Here is a 22584-nt window from a genome sequence, read left to right as displayed (position 1 = left end):
ACTACTGGGACTCTGTGATTAGAGAAGTAGTGCAAGTTAGACATGGGCTATGCACTTATTAATGCATGGAACCATGGACTTAATAAAGCCAAAGCCCATAGGCAGTCTTTTTGTAACTTACGGCCGATGCAAGTGAAGGTGCTGCTATTGACGCTGGGCAGAGTGCGCAAACATTATCTATGACCATAAAGGATGCCACAGTAGTACACACCGCCTTCTTGATGTCACCATGATGTAATCAAACCAATGAGATGTGGTTGCTTCGGTATAAAAGCGTGAGCGTTACCAGTTTCATGACAGTCAGACATAGCCCTTGCTGCTGACAATGGAGGTAGTTGTCGAAAGCTTGAATTTTATCTGAATTTGATGTGGCAAGTTTACCAAGAACTTTTTATCCAGCATCAGAACTTCCTGGCAGATTAAAACTTTTTCCGGGACTGGAACTCAAACTTGGGACCTTTCCCCATTACATCATTCCTTCCAGGAGCACCATTCCCACAAGGTATGCAGGAGAACTGGTATGATGTTTGGAAGTTATAACAGAGGTACTTGTATAAGTGGAGCAATAAGGATGGGTTTTGAGCCATGCATGGATAGCTCAGCCAATAAAGCACTTACCCACAATGAGAAAAGGTCTCAAACTTGAGTAATGGTCTGGAACACAATTTTAATTTTCCAGGAAGTTACAAATCAAGCACACATTCTGCTGCAGGGCAAAAATTCATTCTGGAAGTAATAAACATTCTGTTGTAAAGACAATTCCAACTTATGGAATCCCTATAGGTAATTTATCCTGACTGTTCTATGCTGGTGGCAGTTGTGAACTTATTAGACTTCCACAGAGAGTCTCCTGTCTTCTGATTTCTGGTTTCTCTCTATCTTCCATCAGTAATGTTTCTAGTCTCTTGGAATGTCTAAAGTATAATAGTCAATGTTTGGTCATCTAAATACTTAGAAATCAACAATATTATGAAAATCATAGATTCTACTGTCCACAAAGATGATACACTGAGTTCAAGATGAACACAATGAAACATATTGCTCTTTTGGCCAAAGCCTTTTTCAGAAAGGAAAACACACACATTCACAGAAGCAAGCATACTTTATATAAATATGAACACTATCTCCAGCCATTCTGGCCAGAATGCCTGTGCCTGAGCTTGTCTGCAACTGAGTGTGTCATCTTTATAGTGAGTAGCAATACATCCTTTTCAAGTGTTGATACCCCAACCTGGACTTCCCATTGTTTAAGTCATTAGATAAATTTTTTGTCATATTATTCTTACACTTACCTGCCAGTTCTCTAACAAATTCATATTATATGTTGTGTTATCTTACAGCACACAACGAAAATCCATCTATTTACATATGTAAGAGACCAGCATCTCTTGATGAACACAACCAAACCATTTCATCCAAGTTCTTTATCACTACCTTTGCTAAAGAGGCGATCTACTGATATTTCTTGACTACAGATGTTTACCGTCTTCAAAGCCAAGCCATCAACACAGAAATGGCCAGTCCATCTGTGTCATCATTATTTTTAATTTTTGTTATATAAAACTACAAGGCCAGTTCAAGATTACATTTTTTAATCTCCAGGATCATTTAGCCTGTGCTAAAACCTGAGTATGGATATTAATGTAGACAAAGTGACTTTCCTCTGATCAAGTTTCTAGCAGAGAACAATAATGATAGATGACACACATAAAGAATTCTTTCACTATAAAATAAAGAAGCAGTTTACAAAGTTTCAATTAATAATTGATGTTGATTAAGACACTACTGACTGACCACTCTGCACTGCAATATAAACTACCCAAACACTTTCAACTGACTGACTCAAAAGTTCAAACTGCCACAGGGTTCTCCCAGTAACATGATGCTTATAACTGTAACAGGAATCACACACCAGCATAAGAAACACCATTTGAATGTGACTAGAACAGCAATAAATTAATTCTTAGTTACAGTTCAGCACTGGTATCAGCAACATGAAAAATGTTGAACTTCTCAGTTTTTGAAAACATTTAATATAATGCAGACACGTGTCAGCATTTCACAAAATAACCGTGCTGGTATGGGAAACTTTCCAGGGATGATACTCCAAGAAATTTTACTGCGATTATTTTTTCAGGGAACACCTATACAACATGTGTAAGCTTGTAGCTGTATGAATCTTTGAACATAGTTTCCAATTGGTTAAATCAAATGTAAAACTACACTGGTTTTGCATACTTATGGGGACTGGTTTACATAAGGAGAACCTGCTGTTAATCATAATTCAAACTGATACAAAATTTTCTTTTACTACCTTCCATTAAAAATGAAACAATGACAACTATGTGGCAAAGTACCCTTCATGGTATATGGTGTTTCACCTATTGCTGCTGTCAGAGCATATAGAATCATGTATACATTTATACAAATATAGTTGATTACTTTATTAATGAAGTAACACAGACTAGTAAAAAAACAGTCCTTCAGTTATCATATACAGTTTCAGTGGTATACCATTATATACAGTCACAATGATGAAATAGATACTCATAATGTTGCAAAACAATATGAAATGGAATGAGAATGTAAGGACAGTTGTAGGGAAGGTGAACGGTTGACTTCAGTTCATTGGGAGAATTCTAGGAAAGTGTAGATCATTCATAAGGAGACAGTGCACAGAACAACTGCGTGATCCATTCTTGAATGCTAATTGAATGTTAGTTGCAAAAAGATATGAAACCAAATGGGAATGTGAGGTCAATTGTAGGGACGCCGAATGGGTGACTTTGGTTCATTGGGAGGATTCCAGGAAAGTGTAGCTCCTCTGTAAAATAGACACTGTGTAGAAAAATTGTGCAACCCATACTTGAATATTGAATTGATTGAGTGTTTGGGATTCCCCCCCCCCCCCCCCCTCTCAAAGGAAGACATCGAGGTAATCCAGAGACGTGCTGCTAGACTGTTGCTAGGTAGATTCAGTCCACACTGAGAATCATCACCTGCGACAGACTGCACAATGACCCCACTACTGCCAACATACATTTCATATAATGACCCTGACAACAAGAGAAATCAGGACCTTGCTCCATTTGTGAGTGAAACAGCAAAAAGAACGACTTTGGTACAAGGAACCATCTGCCAAACAGTATTTGGTGACCTGCAGAGCATGTTTGTTGATGGAGATGGTGTTGTGGACCTTTAGTGTGACTGTACACAAGTTTATCAAACAATGGAAAATCCAGGATGGAATCTAACAATACGAGAGAAGGAAAGTTGCTATTCACCATATAGCTGAGATGCTGAGTTGTGATAGGCACAATAAAAAGATTCACACAATCATAGTTTTTGGCCATTAAGGCCTTTGTCAGCAGTAGACACACATACTCACACGTACACACACACTCACGCAAGCGCAACTTGCACACACGTCTGCAGTTTCAGAGAGCTGAAACTACTAGTTTAATATTACAAATGACCTACAGAAATCAGTTAAAAGTTTCTTAAATACCAGGTGCATGTAAGAACATAAGTATCCTTTTTCTTCTCATGATATTACTATGGAAATCTTGGAAAATATCTGATTGTATTGACAAAGAGGCAACTAAAATCCGATGTGCTCTGACTGAACTGTGACTGCTGAAGCAGAACAACATGTGTAGATACAGATAAAGAAGTAAAAAATATCAGACTTGAACTAAAAAATGTCTTTGATACTGTAAAAGTCTTAAATAATTTTACTATTAAGCATATTTTGGAACATTTTTCTTGGGTAACAGTGATCAAAAATGAGAATAAATGCATTTAAATAAAAACAGTCTAGGATCACATGTAAGTTGCTAAGATTTAAAATTTATTGATCAAGAGACTGGTTTTGACCAAGATATGATCATCATCAGATGCTATGGTCATTAGCGCCCGGTCTGTGACTTAGGAAAAGCTAAAAAAAAAAAAGAAAACTCGAAACTAGCAGCAATGGGAGCAAAACTCAAAAAAGTGGGGAAACCAAAAACCGAAGGAAAGCTTAAAAAAAACCTATAGAAGGGGGGTTGTTTGTGTCCAAAAAGAGCTTCAAATTACTGACATCATTGGTGAGGAGCAGCCCGCTACTAGTGATTATATACACTGGTCTGATAATGATCATATCATGATCAAAACCAATCACCTGATTAATAAATTTTAAATCTTAACAAATAACATGTAATTCTAGACTATTTCTATTTAGAAACTTTCATTCTAATTTGACTACTGATTATTAAAATTATAGATGGTATATAACTTTACGCTCTTACCAGGCAAATCATTCCAGTTTTTGGGCAACTTGGTCTTTTTAAGAAGTAAAGGCACAGGGTCTCTTCCATCATTCTTCCCATGGACCTCTTTGATTTCAACACAGTCATCAACAAGGAAGTAATAAATAATAAAAGGTTTTAATTCTTCACATTCAGCATCATTTTCTTCTAAAACAGCATACAGTCTGTTCATAAAAGAAGGCACTGTAAGTCACATAAAAAATCAAGTACAAACTTCATCTAAATTTATTTGATTCCAATTTGCTAATGTTAGAACTTAAAATGATTATTTCTTTGTTTCCAACAAATCAGATTGTGGCATATGAAAATCACCAAGGATTCATGTAGTTAATATATTTAGCAGCAGTATTACAAACAAGAAATGCAAATCATCAGAAATCTATAAAATGTTCTGAAAGCAACCTCTAGAAAAGGCTGTAAATGTAATTACACATTTATTATACTAGCATAGACATTTCCTTTTATGCAATAAATTTCCCCGCAACATTTCAACAGTAACATCACATTATTAAAAGGATGGTAATTATGATACAAGAAACTATGATTGATAACTATTCAGCTTTGAGAGAAAGAAGAGAAAGGCATCATTTACAAAATAGTTGAGTTAGAATTCTATAACCTGTCTTGTTGCCTAAACAAAAAATACAAATATATGATTTGGAAAGATGTTATGGGTACAGATATCAGCTAAACGACTGGTTTGATATTTATGGTTAAGAAAGATGTACAAATTAAACAGGAGGAATTTCCATGGCAGATCACAGAGATAATTTTTTTCTTTAAATTTACTGATGTACAACCTAGCAGTTGTTGTTCCACTCGTCCCTATTATTCTGTCAAATGTAGAGTGCTTTCATTCATGAGGAGGAATTTTTTTGCCTTAAATGTAAAGTTACCAGATAGATTAAAAACAAGTAGTATTTAGAATTACCTCTAAATCACTTTTCTTCTTCGTCTATGCAACCCACTGTGAAATGCATGGCAGAGAGTAATTTCTATTGGATAAGCTATTTTTGCATTTCTTTCCATTCCATTTGGGTTTCCTTTTATTCTTATTGCATATGGAGTGCAGGAATAATACCTGTATTAATAAATGCTCTGTGTGACTGGTAATTGGTCAACTCTTGTCTTTTGGGTCTCTACAGGTTTCATACTTAGGATGCAGTGGTATTTTCCTAGATTTCTCAATTACTATTGGTTCTTTAAACTTTGTAAGTACGCTTCTGTATCTGATAGGGCTTTTCAATTCTAGTGATTTCAGTTGTTTCTCAATACAACATATTTTAAATAGTGACAAAATTAAACTTGAACAGTGCTATTGTAGCTTGGTTTGTAAAGGAACTTTTGAAAATAATAGTGAGCATTTCTTTTTTGGTTTTGTACTGTCAATAATATCTGGAGGGATTGCCAACTTGCTAATCACATGTTCTACAATCATAGATTGCTTCTCATACTGTCTTGTAGGCAGCAATCAGACAATAGGAACAAACTCAAGACCCTATTTGTGAGTGGTATTTACTTTACTATTCTACTATGTGAATATTAATCCAAAGCTTGGTTAAACTTTTTTTCTAAATCTTCAATAAAATAATTCCAAATTTGATCTCATCATCATGTTATTTATACAAAATGTTGGCCAATGTTGCATGGTCTCCATCAGGGTGGACCAGTGCTAATTTCACATCTTAAATAGTGAAATTTCATCCAGCACATAGAGTCAGTCAGTCAAGGACATCATTGAACTCTACTTTCATTGACTGGCAGAAGTGGGGAGATGGGGCTGACAACCTTAACTGATAGTTGTTTTTATTTGCATTCCTATTGACTGGCATTTGTGAATGATGGACAAGCCTATATAGCCAAGACAATGGGAGCCTGTACTCATTATTATGACCAATGTTAGCAGGCTGCTTCACAATTTCAATCACCTCTTTTAGCTTCCTCCTAACTGCTGACTTGCTGTATTGCTAATAGAATGCTATGTCTCTTCAGTGTAAACTATTCCACACTCACAGCTGACATTAACTCCAGAATTGTGTCATTTGTCAATAGAATTCTTCTTGGAGGAACATCTCTTATTTTTCTGCTGTGTGAGTAGGTCAGCTTGACGTGAAGAACTATTACAACAGTTCAATGACGCCCTGTGTTTGCAGTAGGCAGATGTGTTTTTTGTTCCATCTCATCCTCCCTTTCATTTTGTGCTCCTGTAATGCTACATATGGTTCTGTTGCTGTAGCCATTGATTCATAAGAATACCACACTTAATAATCAATAGTGTAAATTTGCCTACTTACATTCTGGTGAAAACTGTTACTGAGAAGCTCTGGCATCTGGGATGCCACATAGAGGCATCCATCTCAGATTCTGCCCATGGCTTTGAAACTTTTAAAGATGAGAATATCTGATCCACAAACATTATATTAAGTTTCGACATCAAGACCTCATTCATTGAAAGATGGGAAGTCCTGAGAGTTTGTCTCCTTTCATTTTAATTAATTCAGTTCACAAGCACATGCACATTTTAATGCATTTTACCTAAATAGGAAGGCACTAGGGCAGTTATAACATTTAATGAAGTGGACTTACAGTGACTGCATACTGCTTATCACGGTATCTAGTTGCACTGGATAATTAGAGGTGAAAGGTCTTTCATTCTATTGACTAAAATTACATTATCTGCATGTGTTGCTGCTGTGTGGGGAGTGACATGTTGCTCACAGAGACACTGAAGGATCACCTTAATGGGCTATAGGGAAGGCAGAAGCACCGTGCTGCAGGTACAATGGCAAGGCTTGTGTGGGGATGGTTGCCACTTTTATGTCGTAGGAGAGGCTTGCGGAAGGCCCGTGACAGTGGGGACTCGCCAAGCCATGAGCAGTGTCCTGCTGTTAACACACTCCAGTGTATTGTTCCCAATGCTAGCTGGAGGGTCTTCTTACAACTTTCAGGCTTTATTGTTTGACAGGCTGGTGTTCTGGGCATTGTTCTCTGTCAGCAGAGAAACTTTTTGGAATCTGCAGATATTTGTGGGCCAGCTTTCAGAGGACTTTTCTAAGGGAATCATATCTGTTAGGATTGTAAGACATTTCTCCTCAAAGCCTGAAATAGCTCTGCATTGTTGGGTGCACCACAGTGTATTTCAAGCAGAGCTGGTGTATTTTTTGAGATGTTTGGGTTCCCACACCAACTGATTTTGTGCACATGCTGAAAATTAGTGTTATGATTGGGAATCAGATGGTGATGTCAGAAGATGTACTGGGGGTATCAGTAATTTTTGGTGGCAAGTCACTCTACCTTTGCCAATTTCATGAAGGGAGACTGTCCAGTGATATTTGATTATGTGATTGGCACAGTGAAATCCTGATGAGTGCAGTTCGTAATTTGAATTCTTTTAAGGTGTCCACATGGAGCATTTTTGGAAGAAGTGGATTACGAGAGAGAATTTTAAACGGGAGTTTGTCCAGGGACAGCATGGTGTGAAGATCAGGATTGCCCAGGGGTGGTGATCATGTCAGAGTCCAACCTTTGAACTAAATCATGGCCTTCCAAGGTATGTTACTTCAACTTGTGGTAGCAGTTGTTCAGTTAATGCATGTAGCACAGTCGTACAGTTTAGTGGTTCACAATCACTGTCGCTTAAGATAGAATTAGTAAGATAATGTTAATGTTCCTACTCTTAGAGGGAGGCATTGCATAGATGATCCCAACCATTAATGTCAAATGTGCCAACTGACCACTACTATTTACATAATAATCATTTAAAAGTGCTTTATGGGTTACATTTTTTTGTATTATTGTGTCAGAACAACAAACTTCATGCACTTTTGTTTTGCAGTATATTAATCATTTCAGTGATTAATCTTTCTAATTTCAATCAAGAGTATACCTTGTCCATTTGATAATATTTTTGTAACAATGTTACGAGAAGGAAAGTTGCCACTCACCACATAGCAGAGTTGCCACGCCCACCATACTACCCCTCTCCCTCCATGCCCCAACCTCCTCCTTAACCCCACCCAGCCACCACTCCCATCATGCACTGGTGCTGCTGCTTACAGTGTGGTTTCAATTGCCTGAGACTGCAATGGTCTGTGTGAGTTGCATTTGCATGAGTGTGTGTGCATGTGCTTATGTGTGTCTGTTGTTGATGAAGGCCTTAATGACCGAAAGCTAACTGTGAGTCTTTTTGTTGTACCTATCTGAGATTCAACATCTCCACTGTAAAGAAACTAAATTAATTGATTGTGATCACCTTGAGATAGTTTAGTAAAAATAACAGAGTTATGCACCTCAGCAATGAAATTTTAGATTTTTGTCTCACCACTGATGTGAAAAATAACGTTCTTGAACATGTTGCAAGTGAAAGTAGCATCACTGGTGAAAAAAAAAATAACAAATTATGTTAAGGCATTGAATCTTCCTAAACCAAATACATATATTAATTTATACATTTTGTTGTAAACACCTCCGGTAACTTTCAAAAAAATAGTATACACTATTGCTATAACACTACACAAAAATATCATCTCCTATGTGAGCTAATGCAATTATCACTATGTGGGATTTCTTGGGGGAAATGCTTGCAGTGAAATTTAGAATGCAGATTTATGTTGTTAAAATACAATTTATTACGACATGGAGATACAACTCAAATATGTGTGCACAAGACAGTTGTTAATACCAAACTACTAAAACCAAAGACAATCTTCTTACGGGGGCTCAACCACTGACAAAAAGAATCTCATTATCTCACTGTCAATGGTGAGTGGTGAGGTCCCCAGAGATCTCCCCCCTCACTCCCAGGAATTAGGAACAATGGGAGGGTAGGTGGATGGTGGGTGAGGGGTATGGGAGGGGAGGTCGCAGCTACTGTGGTCCTTTTCACACATACGCACGTGACCAACCGTGCTGTGGCTGGGTGGTACACAGGACATGGCTTCGCCATTTCTCATTGAAAGGGAGAGAAAAGGACATAATTTCATGATCCCCACCTTGTTTCAATATAGATGATGTTGGCTGAGGTAGGGTGGAGAACAACAGGAGCAGCCTAAGCAGGATTATTGGTCTGTATTGATTTGTGGTGGTGGGATGCTGGACTGTAGGCTCTGCTTGATTAGTAGGAAGTGATTCTATAACATAGGATCTGTGATGGTAAGTAACCTGTCAGGCAACAGTACTTATGCAATCATGGTCAGATCAACATCACTGGGCAGTCTGTAGCTGAGCGTGAACTGTCCGTCAAACATGCAAACTGATGAAGTACTAATTTTATGCCCAGTTTCATAGTGAATACCTCTCTGTTGAGATGTCCCACACAAGTCCTGGGCAGAGGAGGAGGGTGGAAGGTCTGTACCACATATGGGGGATGCATGTGCACTGCGAGAAAAATTCATCATACTGATCTGAGTTACCAATGGCTTATGCCTTGCTACATGTCACAGCTGTATGTGGGTATCCACTGTTTATGCCATGACAGTTGCTGTCTTGTTGGTATTAGTGGTGCTAGGATTGTAATGCTGCTCATGTTGAAGGTGCTGCAGATAAGAATGTGTGGCATCTAACCCGCTTCCTACAGAAGATTTTGTCTTCTGTATCCCTGATTCTACCGTTTGACAATCATTGAGTAGCTGTAGATGGTGGGTGTGTATACCACATTTGAAGTACTTTTGTGTTGGATTTGTATATAGCAGCATACCACCAGGGATTCTGTGTACTGTTTCTCTTTTGTTGGTTTGCTGTTAGGGTTCCCTTGTCATATTTGGAGAGAGTTGAAAGTGATGGAGGAAATCCATGCCTACGATTGGTTCACAAACATCTGCAACCAAACATTGCCTTAAAAATTTTTTTTTGTGGTGGCCAAGGCCTACAATGTATGTGAAGTCCTGTAAAGTTTGACAGGAGAGTTATTTGTACCTCATAGCTGAATGGCCAGTGTAGGAAGCTCCATCAGTAGGTTTTTGCTCGAGATGGGGCAAGCTTACGAGCTGGCGTCAATCAGAGAGTATTCATGTGTTAAGAGATCTAGCAAGCAGAGTCCACCACTGTCATTTAGGATCCAAGTGGCGTCATGTGTGCTGCAGTCTAGATTGCACCTTACATTTGGGTGGTTGCATATCGTAGAGCAGTCTTAAATGCCAAAACAAGTGTGGCAGCAACAGAGCTGAGATCATGTCATTGCACCTGTGAGTGGAATTTTGTTGCTAGGCAGAAGTGTGTTTGTTGTCGTTGGATGATAGTCCCCGTTCTTGCAGCAGGCGCTAGTTGCCTCACTGTTGTACATATATGGAATCATTCAGACTGCATCAGCTACTACTGGCTCTGAGCAGTGTGTTGCACTACTGACATCACTGCTGTGTGTTTCTGGAACTGCTTGGGTCATGTCAACTGCCCATTGCTGCTGCTAGCATTGTGGTTCAGAAATCAACTGGTTGCAGCCATTATTGACTATTACATTTGGGTATTGTTGTTGTTCCAGGGTTGCAAAAAGTCTGTCAGCCAGGACTAATCTGCATTCCAGTGTTTCATTTTCATGTGAGATCATTGCCTTTGGAATCTATTGTGGTAGTTGATGTGCCATACAATCAAAAGCATAATATATGGCATGAGTGATGAGGTGATAGATGTATGGAGATGTCTCCAAAACAGAGGTAGCATTCTCTTGTCCAGTGTGTCATCACAAATCACCTGTTGCAGCTGTTCCTCTGGTGATTTTGTACACCACTGAAGCAGGTCATTAGCCAAGGGTGCTATTATGACATCACTGACAGTTTTCCTATGTTGCTTAAAAGGGCAGAAAACTTGGAAGTGACATCGAAGATGCCATGACTTTATAGAAAGAAGTCAATAGTTTGAAACATGTTGCCAGCTGTTCCAAATGTAATGGCAGTAGCTTGGGAAGTAAACTGTTAAACATGCTCTACAATAATTTTGATGTTGATTTGCTGGATTGTGTTCTGAGGAGGGTGGCAGATGAAATTCCTGTGACCATGAGCAGTGCAGATGGTAACTGGAAATTTTCCCGCATGACCCAGCCAGCTGGTCCTGCATGGTATTGCAAGTGGAAGTGGCTGGCAAGTGCCTGACGAGGGTAGATCAGTAAAATCCAATGACACTAAGTTGCATAGTTGAGTAAAATCATCACCAAAATCACCAAGGAATCAAAAGTCATTACACACTGTTTATGCACACGTTTGACACTGTTACTGTCAATAGAACAATATGGTAGAATGTCAATTTTACATTTCACATATAATGTAGGTTTATCCATGGAGTGAAAAACATCATATGAAGCTCCAGGAGAGTCACTGTCTTGTACCTCTTATTCATACAAGCAGCAATTGTGAGATGGCTCCATTGTTGTTGCAGTTGCTGTTAATTGTTGTGTGGTCACCACTGATGGATTTCCTTGAGGAAATGTTTATAGTCAAACCCAGAATGTTGATTTAGAATGTTATAATACAATTTATTACAGTACAAAGGTACAACTTGAATACATGTGCACTAGACAATTGTTCACAGCAAACTCAAAGTATCAAAGACAATCTGCTCATGTGATCTCAACAACAATCTGCTCATGCAAGCTCAAATAGTCTTATTACCTCAATAGCAATGATGAGGCTCCCACAACTATCACAAAAGAGGGTAAGGTATGCTAGTGCCATAATCTTCAATTCTCTACCAAGTAATATTAAACATGACATGATAATGAATAATCCCCATTTAATAACAGCTTAAGGATGTACCTGCTACATACGTCTCTCTGCTCTCTAGACAACTTATCCAGTAAAACAAAATAAAGTATAAAAATTCTGCTAATGTCTGTGATCCAGTGATAAACAATATTATTGTGTAACTGTTAAGTCAATGGCACAGCATTTAAAATTGTTATCATATAAGGGTTTAACTTTTATAATGAAAATTGTTATAATGCAAGATGTTGTTGTTATTATTGTGGTGGTTTGATACATCAGTTTGTGTGATCTTTCTTTATGATGAACTTTGAACTGACTTCATGTCTAGTTTTGTTCTGTATTGTTACATTTTGTGATAATGAAGTGAATAAAGCATATCATTACAATAAAGTTGTGTTAAATGTTATTATTTCACCGTAATATCATTACTCGCCACACAGGTGACCCCATATTACACGCACTGGCGACCCAGAGTTTCACAATTTCTGTGAATCCAGCAATTTGGCCAATTTCCATGATTGATATACCACAGGACAATGTGGCCTATAATAACAATGACTGTTACGATGCAGCAACCAACTCTGGCCACCAGTTTTATGCCTACATGTACATCTTCTGTTTCAGTTTGGCACCATTGTGCTTCAAACCATGTGAAAATAGAAAACTGTGACTAATTTTCATTGGAATTGTCACAACTTGCTCAACAAAGTGCACAGACAATGAACATTGTTGCACATTCTCTTACACCCTGTGAACATTTTCCAGAACAATTTACTCATTATGCTGCTCTATCAGTGGGTTTCTGTGTGAGCTATAATGCTGCTGTGTCACAAAATCCATTTGTTACCCTTTCTAAATCTAACCTACAAACGATGCCATCGGCTCTGCACCATGGTGCCATATTGCTGGCAGATTCACATAACCTCATCAAATTCGACAATAAACCACAATTGTCCATTTCAGTACAACAGTAACTGTGCTTGAACAATGGCCTTTCATTAATGAAGAACGCGACTTTCGACACCGCCCTATCCGGTGCTCCTAGATTGAGCATTCCCAGTGCACCAGGCATAGTAAACAAACCTCCACTGTGTATTGTGTCGTGTGTACCGAATCTCTTGGTGTCCATGGCCATTTCTACTGCACTGATCACTCCTGAAACTGCATCTGCCAAGTTGGGTTATGTGTGTGAGCATCAAGAACAGTGTAAAGTTGAGCGTCCAGATATTCTGCAGGCCGCCGCAACATCGTCTGTGTTCACCGCTCCACTCCTGCCTGTTCTTTTGGGACATCTACCACAACTGCTTCTGCTTAACAGGGATAGCCTGAAGACATGGTTTTCTCTTGTGGACAGCATCCTCAACATCCATGGTGTCTTATCCATGCAGTTCATATCTTTGATTGCAGCTATGCATGAGCATATGGATTTAACAACTGATCTCATCCTCATGGCACCAATGAGGGACCACTATCACTATGAATGCACAAAATCTATTATTCTTGAGCACTTGATGGGAACTCCACTAGAAGCAATTAATCACACAGTGCATGACGTATTGCTCAGTGAGCTGACACCATCGCAGTTGAGGCAAAAGATCAGAGAATTGATCGATCCCTCCTTCCTGTCTGCTGCCACTTTGTGGTCGCTATGGATAGTGAAAATACTGTAAGCTCTCCAGCTGCAACTTTTATCACACAGCACTGACCAATTAGAGATGCGCCTACGGCCAGCAGATGACACCTATAAAATCATCAGATGTCAACAACTCACCACAGTACAGAGTTATTTGCTGACATTTGGCAATACTGCACACATCCCAGCACGAAGATGCAGCTCAGAAGTGTCACCCGCCATGTGCTCTTCACCCAAACTTCCAACACAGGGTGAGTTAGGTGCATCATCTCATGGGTATCCTACAGGGCACCTGCAGCAAAACCGATCATCACACAATAAACAACTACTTCTGTTCAGACTGTACTTATATGACATCTGCGACACGTTCTTCCTTGTCAACACCAGCGCAGATACGAGCATCGTACCTCCAGCATTGTCAACTTTGCCACTGATGCCTTCCACCATGACATTGAGAACAGCAAACAATTAATTGGTCATCACCTATGGCTCCACACACCTTCGCCTCAAACTTAAACTGAAATTTTGTTTTGAATGGAAAAACAATGTGACCAACATTGATGAGCCGGTGTTGGGCATTGATTTTCTAAGCCACTATGGCCTCTCTCCAGATTTATTGTCTGGAATGCTACTCCATCACTCTACTGACACACGCATTGAGGGCTCCTTTGTCACAACACCCACACATTCAAGAGCAACAATGGCTGCCTCTACGCATCAGTTGGCTGAACTCACATCCCTCACTTTGGATTCACTGTGCAAGCTACTCGAACAATGACATGACATTGCAGCCTTACGCACGGCCAGCACATCACTGCAGGCACTGATCAACAACACTTCTGTGGACATGGCACTTGTGCAAATGACCATCACTGCACTTTCAGCGGCTACCACCACTACAACACTGGCCACTGCTCCAGTCTTGCTCTATACAGACAACAGTGAACATGAACTGCGTTCTTTGTAATGTAGCATGGCGAAAAATGATTTTTGTGTGGTGAAGTTTGGGATGTGTATCATTGCTTAACACAAGAAAACTGAATACCACATCATATTACGCATATCCTCCACCAAATAAATAATACGAATCTTGTGTAATTTGGGGTGCTGCTTCTTAATGCTGCCATAGGTTCATCTTGATGTTATTACATCGCCACTCAGGAATTATGCAAATGGTATGAGTAGAAATAAACTCCAGGAATTCATGTTCACAATGAGTTTTATTTCGTGCACTAGATGTTTTGGTGGTGAACTACATGTAAAATTGACTTAACACTGTCTCATGACTGTCGTCAAACTGAACTCCAACTGAGATATGGTGGCATACAAATTGCCTCTATTTATATGATTTTAAACAATTACTGAAATTGTTATTTATTAAATAAATTATTAAATTTTTAGGTTTAACAATTAAAACTTTTACATACATCTTCCCAAATTCCACAGAAATTTACATGAAATAAAAGTGAATAATTTCATACAAAGACAGGAAAATATCTGTTTCAATTAAGACTATCAATTGCATGTTTTATCATTACAATGATATATTTTGTTAATTTGCATGTATCATTTTACTTACTTAAAAGGCATCACCCTATCATTTTCAGATGATCAGAGCTATTAGTTTTATTGAATGGAAGGCCTAGACTCAATTAATTAAATTTTGTATGAGTAAAAACTTTACATCCTACATAGTTGTAATTACAGTTCAATTAACAAACACCAATTAAAACATTAATATGCTTAATTCTGACTGAAAAATTATCATGTCATATTGTCACGTAGAAGAAGGTGTAAGTAGATGAATGACAAACCCTAACTTCATTTAACGAAGGTTTACTCAGCACTTGCACAAACAAGAGCACGGAGTGAACTGCCTCTGGCCAGAACACATACAGTATATATACAGCTACAGAACATTCCAGTACAATGCTTCTTGACATTTGTGGATACTTCTAGAATGTACTTAAACCGAATATTGAAATTAAAATTGTACTCTCCATGTGAATTTTGACCTCACAACCCGCCATACAACAGTTTAGAATCATACCCACTACACCACGGCACTACTCAGGTTCTTCTGTGATAATATTTCTATTATGGATACAATTTGTTTTTTAGTTTGAAGCCGGCCGGGGTGGCCGAGCGGTTCTAGGTGCTCCAGTCTGGAACCGCGTGACCGCTACGGTCGCAGGTTTGAATCCTGCTTCGGTCATGGCTGTGTGTGATGTCCTTAGGTTAGTTAGATTTAAGTAGTTCTAAGTTCTAAGGGACTGATGACCTCAGATGTTAAGTCCCGTAGTGCTCAGAGCCATTTAGTTTGAAAACATAAAAGTACCTGTCTTTCAGTGACTATAAATATCAGAACTTTAATTGTTAATTACTCCACAATTACAATAGCAATTTTATTCCTACCATGTACCTGAAGTTTGTATAATGAAGAAATTGTGATGGTACATCAGCTTTTAACCCAATATGTTTCCTTCATTCTGCATATTGGTGAGACCCAACTTAAATGATGTCAAAACAATAGCTTAAATTAATGCAAATTATTAGTTTGCTGCAAAAGAAAATCTCCAGTGATTTCGAATCCAGATAACAAGAAAAAAGAAAATCAAAACAGCATACTGATATTACACATATACTCTCTTTGGGAGAGTGAGGGTGAGATTAGTAACAGGATATAGGGTCCCAAAGGGTTGTGGTACTATGTCTTACTCCCACAGTAAGCAACCCACCTCCTCCACATCGACAGACTACTCTTGCTCTAGAGCTGTCCAACCAACAAGCTACACTGCCACTACAATTGACACCGTCCCACATGCTCATGTCATGCCCACACATCCTCATGCCACCTCGCCCACTACTGACGCAGACCACACCCCTCTCACCGTGCTGATACTGTGTACAACAGCTGGCCCAGGCTCCACACCTGCAGCCACTAGCACAGTACCTGATGACAGGGAATCTTCACCACCTTTGTTACCTATTCTACAGGTAAGTTCTCAGTTTCAAAGTGCTGCGTGTGAAGTCGTTCCCTGCTCTGGAGTGCCTTCTGCTTGTGTAGGCCCAGTGAGGTCCTCCATTAAAGTTATTAATGGTACGTGTCAAAGGCTACATACCATGGAAGGACCTTCTGTTAGTGCAAAAGCACACTGTTTACTGGCTACAAAACTTCACGCCACAAAAGAATGTGTTCAGAAACTTTTAGAATTAGAAATCGTACGACCTTCTGACAGTAATTGGTCATCACCTATTCGTCTTGTAGTAAATGAAAAGCACCAATTTGCTTTTGTTCTACAGTATTAATTTTTATTGTGTTAACCAGTTTTTGGCTTACAAGGCCATATTCAGACATTTACTAAGTATTGTCACCAAAGAAGTCACAATGTTTGCGAACAACATTGGAAGAGAAGTAACATATCTAGACTGAAGCAGAAACATACAGTAAGTAACATCTTTGACAGTGTGGTGGTAATGCAACGAAAAAGTAAAAAAAATTAAACAGTAAATAAATAAAATTGGAGTAGACAGGAAACTTTAACACAAAATAGGAACAGCATGCCTATGTAACAGTTTCTATTAATAAACAAAACTAATAAAATAAAATAAAATTAGTACTTGACAAGGCTACATCAGGAGGTAAAACATGGAGAGTGATACACAAACCAATTAAAAGAAGTAACAATTATCAGTGTAACTGCAGAATACATAAGGAACTTAAGCAATATCAATAAGATAAACAGAAATAAACAAATGTAGGGAAATGGAGGAGTTTGAAGGAACATACAGTAAATGCAATCTTTGAGGGTGTGGTGGTACTGCATTTTAACGTTAATGTTATATTCAGAACTGTGGCTATGTAGCAGTTTGCATTAAATAAATAAACCAAGTAAAATATAAACAATATTTGATGAGACAACTACAAGAGGTGTTAAACATGGACATTGATACAAGTACCAGTTAAAAGAAAGCCCTGACAAATGAAACTACATTCTATATGGAATACATAGACAACTTCAATAAAACAAAAGAACTTAATGAATACATGAAAATGGGAATATGTAGGAACAGACAGTGTGGGAAGTAATGAACAACAGAGATGATTATATGAAGTTTAGGAGAGGGGAAGTGTTGAGCTGTATATGGACATTTAGGATTAGATCTGGACTGTGAGCTAGATGTCTGTTAATATCCAGGGCTTCCAGCAGATTGAGTTTATGGCCTTTGTTTGCTAAGTGAAGTACATGGGACACTGGCTGGTAGTTGTGACCCTCACTCAGTACATGCTCAGTAAATGCGGAGTCAGAATTCTGCAACCTCCAGCTGCGTTCATGTTCAGCCAGCCTAGTTGCTATGTCTCTGCCTGACTGACTGATGTAAAATTTGTCACAATCAGAACAAGTGATTTTGTGTAACCCACTGTTGGCTAATAACTGGATCCTATTTTTTCAATTAAAAATACTCTGGGCTGTCGTGTTCTTAACGTAGTAGGAAAGCCTCTTGTCCTCAAAAAGAGCTCTACATTCAGACTTTGCAGGGGCTACCATCGACTCAATGCCCACACCATTTTAGACAACTACCCCAGCCCCCAACATTCAAGATTTTGCGTTGCAATTACAGGGTGCTCAGCATTTTAGTGTCATTGACTGTTATAAGGCATATCATCAGATTTGAATGCACAAAGACGATGTTCATAAGACCCCCCCTCTTATAACCCCCTTTGGCTTGTTCGAATATTGCTATATGCTTTATGGACTTTAATGCAGCTCAGACATGGCAACATTTTATAGACTCATTATTTCACCAGTTCTGATTTTGTCATGCTTACCTTGATGACATTTTAATTTTCTCCACCTCTGTTAATGAACATGAGCAACATCTTTCTCAAGTACTGTGCGTGCTCTCAGATAATGGCATGGAGATAAATGAAGACAAATCCCAGGTGCACCAGCCAGAAGTTATGCTCCTGGGCCACATAGTGAACTCTGAAGGCACATGCCACATATCTGTACATATCATTCATTCACATTACGAGGTTACCACCACCTGTGACTTTTTGTGACCTACGTCGCTTCTTGGGCATGATCAATTTTTCCAGGTGCCATATCCCTGCAGTCTCCTCTAACTGATGCCTTGCAAGGCAAACACACATGAGGCAATTGTAAGGTCATGTGGGCCCAGGACATGACTCTCGCCTTCAGTGACCTAAATACAGCCCTAGCCAATGCAGTCACACTACCTCATCCCAGTGCCGATGTGCCTATTTCAATCTCTACAGACGCTAGTGACACTGCGATCAGTGCCACGCTGCAGCAACACATTCACATAGGCTCTGAACCACAGCGTTTCTTTTCATTAAAAAAAAAAAAAAAAAAAAAAAGGTCGGCATTTGATAGGGAGCTACTGGCCATTTATGAAGCCATACCCTATTTCTGAGACGTCACATGACATCACCGTTTACACAGATTACTGTCCCCTGATTGATGCACTGCATAACCCTGCCAGTCATCTCCCTCCACATTGCTTCAGGCCTACGGACTTCTCAGCCAATATACAACAGACATACATTTTATCAGAGGTGTGGACAACATTGTAGCAGACTACATGCCATCTATTAATACAGGGTGCGGCAGCGTTCATAGTAGGATATTAAAAACACACCATCTGGCGGTAATTGTAATTTATTTATTACCTCTTATGTCAATTAATAGTTAAAGGTACGCCATTTACTAATGTGTAAGTCATTGTCCATTGCATGGATTACTTTTTGAATATGACTCCTGTCAAATGATGATCTCTCTGCAAAACACATTCATCTAGGTGGTGTTGGAAGCTTTCCATAACTCATAACATATTCTTTGGAACATTGCCGATGGCAGTTCTGATGTGATCCTTCCACTCAGGAATGGTGGCATAAAGTGTTCAGAACACTTCTTGCTTCAGGTAGCCCCAAAGAAAAGGTCTGCTCATGAAAGGTCAGATGAGTAAGGTGACCAGAAAATGTCACCAAAACAGGAAATTACTGTACTGGGAAATGTCTGTTGCAAGAAATCCATGCAAATTCTGGCTGTATGCAAGGTTGCTCCGTCTTGTTGAAACCATAATTGTTCCACATCCACATTGACCATACCTAATTGGGGAAGAAAGAAGTCTTTCAGCATCTTTAGGTAGTGTTCACTGGTGACAGTTACAGCCACACCGTTGTCATCCTCAAAGAAGTAAGGGCCAACAATCTCAAAGGAAGCAACTCCACACCACACTGTAACATGAGAACTATGCAAGAGCTTGTGCAGTTCATGCAGGTTTACATCACTCCAATAACACATATTCTGTTTATTCACTGAACCACATAACTCAAAATGAGCTTCATCTGAAATCAGTATGGTGTGCAACATTTGTGGATTTTGATGAAGGAGATCACGCATGGTTAAGCAGAATGTTTCATGTGAAACCCAATCACGAGACCTAATTTCCTGAGCAATCTACAGCTTATATGGGGGAAAATGGAGATCTTCATGAATAGTCTCCTGAACGAGCGACTGGACATATGCACAGTTTGTGCATGACGAAAGCAAATTTTTCTGGGCTATGCAATAGTGCAGCACAAACATTTTCCACGGCTTCTGGTATCCGCACAGTTCTTTCACTTCTTCCCAGTTGTATGAAATGCATGTACCCACCTCACAATGGTCCGTCCATCTGGAACTTTCCCATGATGCTCAAAGTTGAAATGTTGCCAATATATACAATGGGTAGCAATTGCAGAGTTGTTATTCATGAAATAATTTTCAATAGCATAGGCACGATGCTGTGCATTCCACCGCTCCACATCACTGTCACACTCGAAATGGCAGCTCATTAGAACATGAATGCAGCACGAGTTGTGTGCACTCCTGCAGTACATCATTGTACTATGCAAATCAAATTATGCTATGAATGCTGCTGCACTATTACGAGCCTGTTTCATGCCACAGAGCTCGCACGACTACAAACTACTGATCCTGAGGTACAGTTGCTAGCTACTAACAACTCCATCTCTCTCCACATTCAACCATGCCCTTTCCCTGGGGTCACACAACCAATTCTTTGTGATACTTTGACTAACATACCATGACCACTCGTGCCCCTTACCCTTCGACAGGCCATTTTCTCTTTGCTGCGCCGGCCGCTATGGCCATGCAGTTCTAGGTGCTTCATTCCAGAACTGCGCTGCTGCTATGGTCTATGGTTCAAATCCTGCCTGGGGCATGGATGTGTGTGATGTCCTTAGGTTAATTAGGTTTAAGTAGTTCTAAGTTCTAGGGGACTGATGACCTCAAATGTTAAGTCCCATAGTGCTCAGAGCCATTTCAACCATTTGAATTTGCCCTGCATCCATCATGACAGAGCAGGGCAGGAAATTTGAATCTCTACTACTCTTCAAATGATCCTATGCAATGCCAAACATTTCAATACAACAGCCTACCACCCCCAAAGTAATGGATTAGTGGAGTGCTGGCACTTCACACTAAAGGCAGCATTACTGTGCCATTCGGACTCTTGGTCAGATGCGATTCTGTGGGTACTGCTATAAAGCATATAAAGATGATTTAAAGGCCTCTCTGGCAGAGATCCTTTATGGCAAACCTGTGGTACGCCCAGCAGAATTTGTTGAGGACACTACTTCTCTTCATGAAGAGAGGCTACTCTCCTTAGTTGAGTAAGTTTGCTCTCATATCTCGCGTATGCACATACCACAACCACAAGCGCATGACCGCCCACAAGACTTTTTACACAAGGAACTTGCAGACTGTGACATTATCACATTGCAAGCTCTTACTCCACCCTATTCAGGACCTCACTGGGTCTCAACCGTGCTCCAGACACTACAGACATCCTGCTATATGGCATACCTCAAACGGTCTCTCTACATAGAGTTAAACTGGCATGGATCCTCACTGAACACATCTTTTTCAGTGAGTGTTTAGCAGGCACTTGCCTCCTGCCCTCCTTTACATTTTGTGAAGCCAGTGTTAGTGATCATGTCTCTCCCTGTGACAGTGATATGTGTGATGAAATCCCTGTACCCTTCTTCTCACTGCCAACACCGCAGTCAACTATTACCACATTTACTGTCAACGTCTTGGCGTTCCCAGTGGACGATATCTCAGTGCATCATAATGACTATTTGTTTTGGTTTTTTTGTGCTTATTCTCATGTATGTAAATCTGAGGATGTTAACCTCACACTCATCTGAGCTATTCACTTACGCGAATATTTTATAAACGGCACCCTCCGAGCTTTTATCAATGAGGATGGCATACTGTCAATTGTCACTCTGCGCCAGTCATCCACTATGCCAACTGATGTGGATGAAAGATTATGTTGTCTCTTCTCTGATCACCTCCCCAATACAATTCCCTTCACCTTTTGCTCCTACACTGTGCTCCACACTCTCAGGGAGGGGGAGGGGGGCACTCTGTGGCAGTTCGATACATCGATCCATGTGATCTCTCTTTATGATGCTCTTTGAACTGACTTGATATCTAGTTTTGTTCTGTATTGTTACATTTTGTGATCATGAAGTGAATAAAATGTATCATTATGATAAATTGCTGTTAAATGATATTATTTTACTGCAATATCATTACTCACCACACTATCATTCAGATACTTTGTGTTTATTATTATTTATATTCTTTGTAATATCTGTGCTGACTCCACATCCAAGCCATACAATCACACTATGGATCTATGGAACATGTATAAATAAATTTAAAAATAACAAACTGTGAATGTTGAAGAATATGACTATAAATGTTAATGTCTGCTTCTATTAGATGTGACAGTGAGTTCAGATTTCATTTAGGTTTAACAGACTCCAGGGTATCCTTAAAATTTCATATTGAAAATAAAATTTTCAGGAAAAACAATTAATCACCTCTGTTCTAGACAAAGTGAATAGATA

At 39.3% G+C, this 22584-nt stretch overlaps 1 protein-coding gene across 1 annotated transcript in view; it reads right to left on the bottom strand.

Moving 5' to 3' along the window:
• The window catches only part of LOC126235312 (EF-hand domain-containing protein 1-like), a 198849-nt gene that overhangs the window by 125678 nt on the left and 50587 nt on the right, over positions 1 to 22584 (bottom strand). The window contains exon 6 of the mRNA XM_049944034.1: positions 4290 to 4474. Within this exon, the coding sequence (XP_049799991.1) occupies positions 4290 to 4474 (185 nt within the window). The remainder of the gene's footprint in view (positions 1 to 4289; positions 4475 to 22584) is intronic.

This window comes from Schistocerca nitens, chromosome 2, assembly GCF_023898315.1.
Source record: "Schistocerca nitens isolate TAMUIC-IGC-003100 chromosome 2, iqSchNite1.1, whole genome shotgun sequence".
Classification (NCBI taxonomy): Eukaryota; Metazoa; Arthropoda; class Insecta; order Orthoptera; family Acrididae; genus Schistocerca; species Schistocerca nitens.
The sequence above is the reverse complement of the archived record's forward strand: the minus strand, read 5'-3'. Positions and strand labels throughout refer to the sequence as shown.